The sequence below is a fragment of the Strongylocentrotus purpuratus genome, unplaced genomic scaffold (genome assembly GCF_000002235.5).
Source record: "Strongylocentrotus purpuratus isolate Spur 01 unplaced genomic scaffold, Spur_5.0 spur5_scaffold_1, whole genome shotgun sequence".
NCBI lineage: Eukaryota > Metazoa > Echinodermata > Echinoidea > Camarodonta > Strongylocentrotidae > Strongylocentrotus > Strongylocentrotus purpuratus.
The window spans coordinates 49,488,749-49,494,048 of NW_022145594.1; the positions used below are offsets into that span (position 1 = coordinate 49,488,749).

Consider the following 5,300-nt stretch of genomic DNA (forward strand, 5'->3'; position numbering starts at 1 on the left):
ATTTATTATGACAGTTTCCGACACGTGAGGGCGCTAAATAAAAACAAACAAACTTGCGCATGGTATTTTTCTTCTTGATTGATTGATTATATTTCCGATTTTATGAAGATTTGTACATCAACAGAAAATCGATTATTACTGGACTATTATTCCATCAATATCTGTCATCGAAAATATGTAATAACCAGAAACTATCAAGTGATTTAAAACAAGCATTTTTAAAACGACTCCCATCGACAAGGAAAAAACAATTAATATTTCCATCAAGCTAGGTTACGTTTGATTTTCAAATCATGAACTATTTTTCTTCAAAATAAGTATTTAATTATACGGACGGTGATAGAAAGTGAGATGGGGAAGAATAGATAGCGAGAATGAGAGAGAGAGAGAGAGAGAGAGAGAGAGAGAGAGAGAGAGAGAGAGAGAGAGAGAGAGAGAGAGAGAGAGAGATGGGGATTAAAATGACAGAAACACTGAATGGGTGACAATGATTACGGGAATAAGAGAGGAAGAGAGATAATTGAGTTGAACAAAGAAAGGAGAGAGAAATTTCAATAAGACCACAAAGCGGCTCCATAAATCAAATGTTTAAAGAAAAACAAACAAAAAAACATTTGTCTCCTGCAATTTTATTTCTTGTTATATAATTCATATTAATAGAATTCTTTTTGATAACTTCAATCCAGTCAAAGGCATCCTCATTGAAAACTTTTAAATTTCTACCCAAAAATTTAGTATTATAACTATTTTCCTACTTTATAACGCCTACTTGAAAAAAGTCAACGATGCGGATAAGAAGAAATATCGGCGCTCGCGCCCCCCCCCCCCCCCCCCCCCAACTCCCCACAAACACAAATACACACGCTATACAACACATTAATGAAATTCATTAAGTATAATTATGGGTGTCCAGAAAATCTATTTTTGAAGAAATATCTCCATTTATGACATTCTAACAGCAATTCGATGATTAGAGTCGGACGTTTATTTTTTGTCGGTAAATTTGTCTGGAGGAGGAGGGGGGATGAACAGTTCTCTAGGCACGTTAGTGTGTGTGTACGATGAAGCATCTACTGTTAACATTCAGGTAGATCAACTCATTCAAGATCCGGTAACTTTGTCTTAGATCCTTTTAAAAATCCTTGATTTAGATCATGCTGCAATGATAATTATAAACATAAACCTAAGTAGGAACCCCAGGACTGTTCCAAGCCGATCGCATGTCTGATTATAAAGATATTTATGATTGATAATCGAAATCCAATTATGCGTTTGCCTAACGGTTTTCATAACCCTACAGTCTATTGGGAAAAACGAGTATTTTAAAAACCAGTCACTCAAAGATTTTTTTTTTTGAGGCACTTCTTGATCATTTTGAATCGCATTTTTTTTGTAGGGCTTTAATATTACACCATGTCACAGATACTGGTAACACGCAGGGCCGTGCATCTCAGATTTAACATTGTTAAACGATGCCTTTAACATTCAGGTAGATCAACTCATTAACTAACGATCAAGTCCTGTATGCGTGCCACGGTCGCTCAACCTCTTTTAAATCGGAATGCATCGATGAATATGGAAATGGAGCAACACAGATAATATGCATCGTTTAGTAAACATACGTAATTATGATTATAATATCACGAATAATGAACGAAATTCGCTCTTCTTTCAGTTTTTATTTATGATCGCGTCTTTACACACCGTCACTTACATAACTTATTTCATGTGATATAATTATGTACGAAAGATTGCACATGCTCTTGATTTAAAATGTTGCCTTTAATTGTTTTCCTTTTACCTCTTTCCACGAAATGAATGAGACAATATGATTTATTTTTGAATACACAAAGTTCATATTTTCTCAAAACGTTATTGATCAATGAAAAGTGTCATTGAGATTGATGAATAAAGTTCTGAGAAGAAAATATAAGCATTACCTAAGAAGCATAAATAATATTGTAGCAATCTATAAAAGAGGTAACTAACAAAATTCCCAAATAATTATAATGGACGACATTATACATCGAAAGGAATGGGGCAATTTTCAAACCCCTCCTCATACACGGGATGCCCACATCTTGCTATTGGAATAACTGTATTTAGTGACGTAAATTATACAGGAAACATATTTCTACTTGAATTTAAACTACCGTTTGACACACTTTTCGCGTTATTTTACAAAACGTCATAATTTCTTAAGCACTAGCTGTTAACATAGAAGGCCTAAGAAGTGTACCTGTTTATAAATTGTCAAAAACTCACTGATCCGTATTGTATCCTGACTCCTAAACCTGGGTGATAACATTTTTTCTCACTACATCTCTCTGGCTTCACTTTGAAACAAAAAATAGCATTTTAGTTGTAATTTGCATTTTACCCCGTTATAAACGCATTTTCAGCCTCATCTATAGAAATGACGCGTGGGCCATGATAATGATGATGATGATGATTATGATGATGATATCTTTATCAGATTGTTACCACGGGAAGAGGTTCTATAAAAGGGTGGATTCTTGAATGAGATGTCACCAGTCTTCTGATCACCAGCAACATTCATCTCACTACCATCTCATCCATCCAACAAACACGTGAGTATTTTTTTTTTTTTTTTTTTAATAACCATTTCTGGTCTTCGTATAGACAGATATTCATACTCTCTTGATAATAGTGAGTGAAGCCTTGAAAAACGATTCTGTAGGCTGGTATATAAAATGCTGAGTTTATACGAAGAACGCCTTCGGGGCCGTTACACGCAGATAATCTGTGTTTCATAAATAAGACACCCAATAGCGAGTACATCGACGTGATGCCAATTAGTGTCTAAAAATGGGTTTTGTCAATGTGCGACAGTCTAGTTTATTGATTTGCTTCGTTTTATTTATTTCGATACGGTGTAAAAAGAAAAACGAGCCTTCAGCCGCAATGCTGTTTTTCATCAAGTCCGTAAAATAGTAATAACAGTACTCAAAATAACAGCAATAACAATAACAACAATAATAACAGGCCATTAGCATGATTAGATTGCCGAATCACTAATGCAAGCTTTCACCAGTTGCACCAAAAGACGAAACAAGAAAGAAAAGAAAAAGAAAACAAGATCTTTCTTTACTTTTTTGTCTTCTCTCCAGCCGAATCAAAATGGCGTCCAAGGTACTGATCGCTTTCATGGCTCTCCTCGTCGTTGCTATGGCAATGGAGTTTGCTGAGGAGGGGATGGATTTCGACATGGAGCAGCTTCATCTGTCTGAGAAGAGGGGACAAAGCATGAGGAAATACAAGGGTAAGTCTCTTTAATTCGATGGCATGGTAGTGGGGGGGGGGGGGACTTGGGGTTTCTTTCATTCAAGCTTCCCCTCTCGAACCGCTTCCGATCGATTGACATAAACCGTTGACTCCTGGAAACGGATGGCTCCTGGGTTCCATTTCACAAAACTTGTCATCAGTGACAAATCAATGACAGCTTTTGTTATAAACTAGTGAAATCCTCGCTTCTGATTGGTTATAAGCAGATTTGTCACTGATTTGTGTCATTTGTCATTGGAAAAATGCTTTGTGAAACGGATGGCTCCTGTAGTAAGCCTATGTGAATTAAACGTTTCAGTAGTCCAAGGGTTAATTATAGTCATAATGCGGTCTGATTTACCCAGTGTTGGTATACCAGCATGGGGGCGAATTCAAGCTATTATGTCCTGTAAATTATTACTAACGACATTTAAGATTTTTGTTTATCTGATCCTAATAGCCCTATGAGAAAGCTCAGAGTAGACCAACCAAATATAAAGTGAAAATGCACATGTAATGTCAGTTGATATTCAGCTCTCTGCAATACTTCAATTCAATTCAATTCAATTATTTTCCATTTTTAAACAATGTAACTCAAGTGCAAAATACAGCATTAAAATCACAATATGAAATGACGGGATACCCTTAAAAGAAAATTGCTTGTGGGCAGGGTCACTAAGATTAGTCATAAATGCTTTGATCTTCTGACGAAAGCTTGAAACATTCTTCAAATCAACACACTGAATTACATGGCATTCATTAATTTTGCTATTAAATCTAGACATGGTCTTTAAATTTATCGAAATACCAATATCTAAGTTACAGATATACTAACAAATTATTGTCGATTTTGTTTGTCTTCTCCAGTTTGTGAAACCCAGTTCAGCGCCGACCAGACCTGCTGGTGCTCTCGCCGTAATGGAAAGTTCGCTTTCTGCGCTGGTAAGAAAAAAAAAAGCGGGATTAAACCTCCCCATCCTCTCCCCCTGTCCCATCACTTTACCTCCCCCCTTTTCATTTTGCTCTCTTTATCTTTTATTCATTTATCTTTCCTGATCGAACTCGATCCCTCCCAAATTCTTCTCTATGTCTTTCCTTTTATCAAATATGGTTGTTTGGTGTCAGTTTTTCCTTAATGTCTCACATGAATTTATTTTTGATTAGTAATATCAACGCTTAATTTGAGATAAAAATAGTAAAGCTATTAATTATAAAATTTAATTAGGTAATGTTTATATAGAAGCTGCACGGAGGCATCATCAGCTGCAGTCAATAATGACCCTCAATTAAGATGAAGGGTATCAGTATTAAATGCATTATTTATTTAAAAAAAAAATCAAGTTAAAAAAAGGTTTTAATTTAATATTCCCATAGTTTGAACGAATATTCTTTTTTTTAATTATGTTTGAATAAATGTCAGAAATGAATTAAATGACCAGGCGCGGTTCGTACTTATTCAAATCAGTCACTCAATTCAATTATGCTTATTTCATTATTTTTGTATTTTGTCCCTTTTTAGGCGCCGCTGGTGGTGAGAACATCTAAACCTACCAAACTATGGTTTCCATGGTAACACATACCCTATACCGACCGACCGATACATGAATCGATACGAAAGGCCAGCTATATCGTGACAGCCGTCTAGTACCGTCTGCATTTCGAGTTTTGTTCCGTTTCAATGCCTGTAGTAAAGAATAAATACTTCCAATTTTGAAACAAAAAGTGAAGTCTTGAGATGTGTCATAATACATTTACAGAGTTCTTAAATACTTTTGGGGATCGAGGACTAACAAGATGGAACTGAGTGAGAGTGAGAGAAAGAGAGAGAGAGAGCGAGAGAGAGAGAGAGAGAGAGAGAGAGAGAGAAAGGAAAGTGAGAAATTGTTGAGGATAATGATAATGATGAGGATGATGATGATGATGATGAGAGAAACAAAGAGAGAGAGAAAGAGAGAGAGAAAGAGAGAGAGAGAGAAAGAGAGAACACTCTTGAATAGTGATCAGCTATTCAGTTA

The 5,300-nt window shown here is 35.8% G+C and overlaps 1 protein-coding gene across 1 annotated transcript; it reads left to right on the forward strand.

Moving 5' to 3' along the window:
• Positions 1 to 2,505: 2,505 nt before the first annotated feature.
• Positions 2,506 to 5,007, forward strand: LOC115921513. The gene is made up of 4 exons (XM_030979009.1): positions 2,506 to 2,591; positions 3,132 to 3,283; positions 4,153 to 4,227; positions 4,805 to 5,007. The coding sequence occupies exons 1-4, from the start codon at positions 2,521 to 2,523 to the stop codon at positions 4,828 to 4,830; spliced, it is 324 nt and encodes a 107-aa protein (XP_030834869.1). The 5' UTR covers positions 2,506 to 2,520; the 3' UTR covers positions 4,831 to 5,007.
• The last annotated feature ends 293 nt before the right edge of the window (positions 5,008 to 5,300 follow it).

Coding starts and splice junctions, on each gene's coding strand:
- LOC115921513 (XM_030979009.1), top strand. CDS start 2,521: ATGAGATGTCACCAGTCTTCTGATCACCAGCAACATTCATCTCACTAC. Junction 2,592..3,131: donor CTCATCCATCCAACAAACAC/GTGAGTATTTTT, acceptor TCTTCTCTCCAG/CCGAATCAAAATGGCGTCCA. Junction 3,284..4,152: donor AAGCATGAGGAAATACAAGG/GTAAGTCTCTTT, acceptor TGTCTTCTCCAG/TTTGTGAAACCCAGTTCAGC.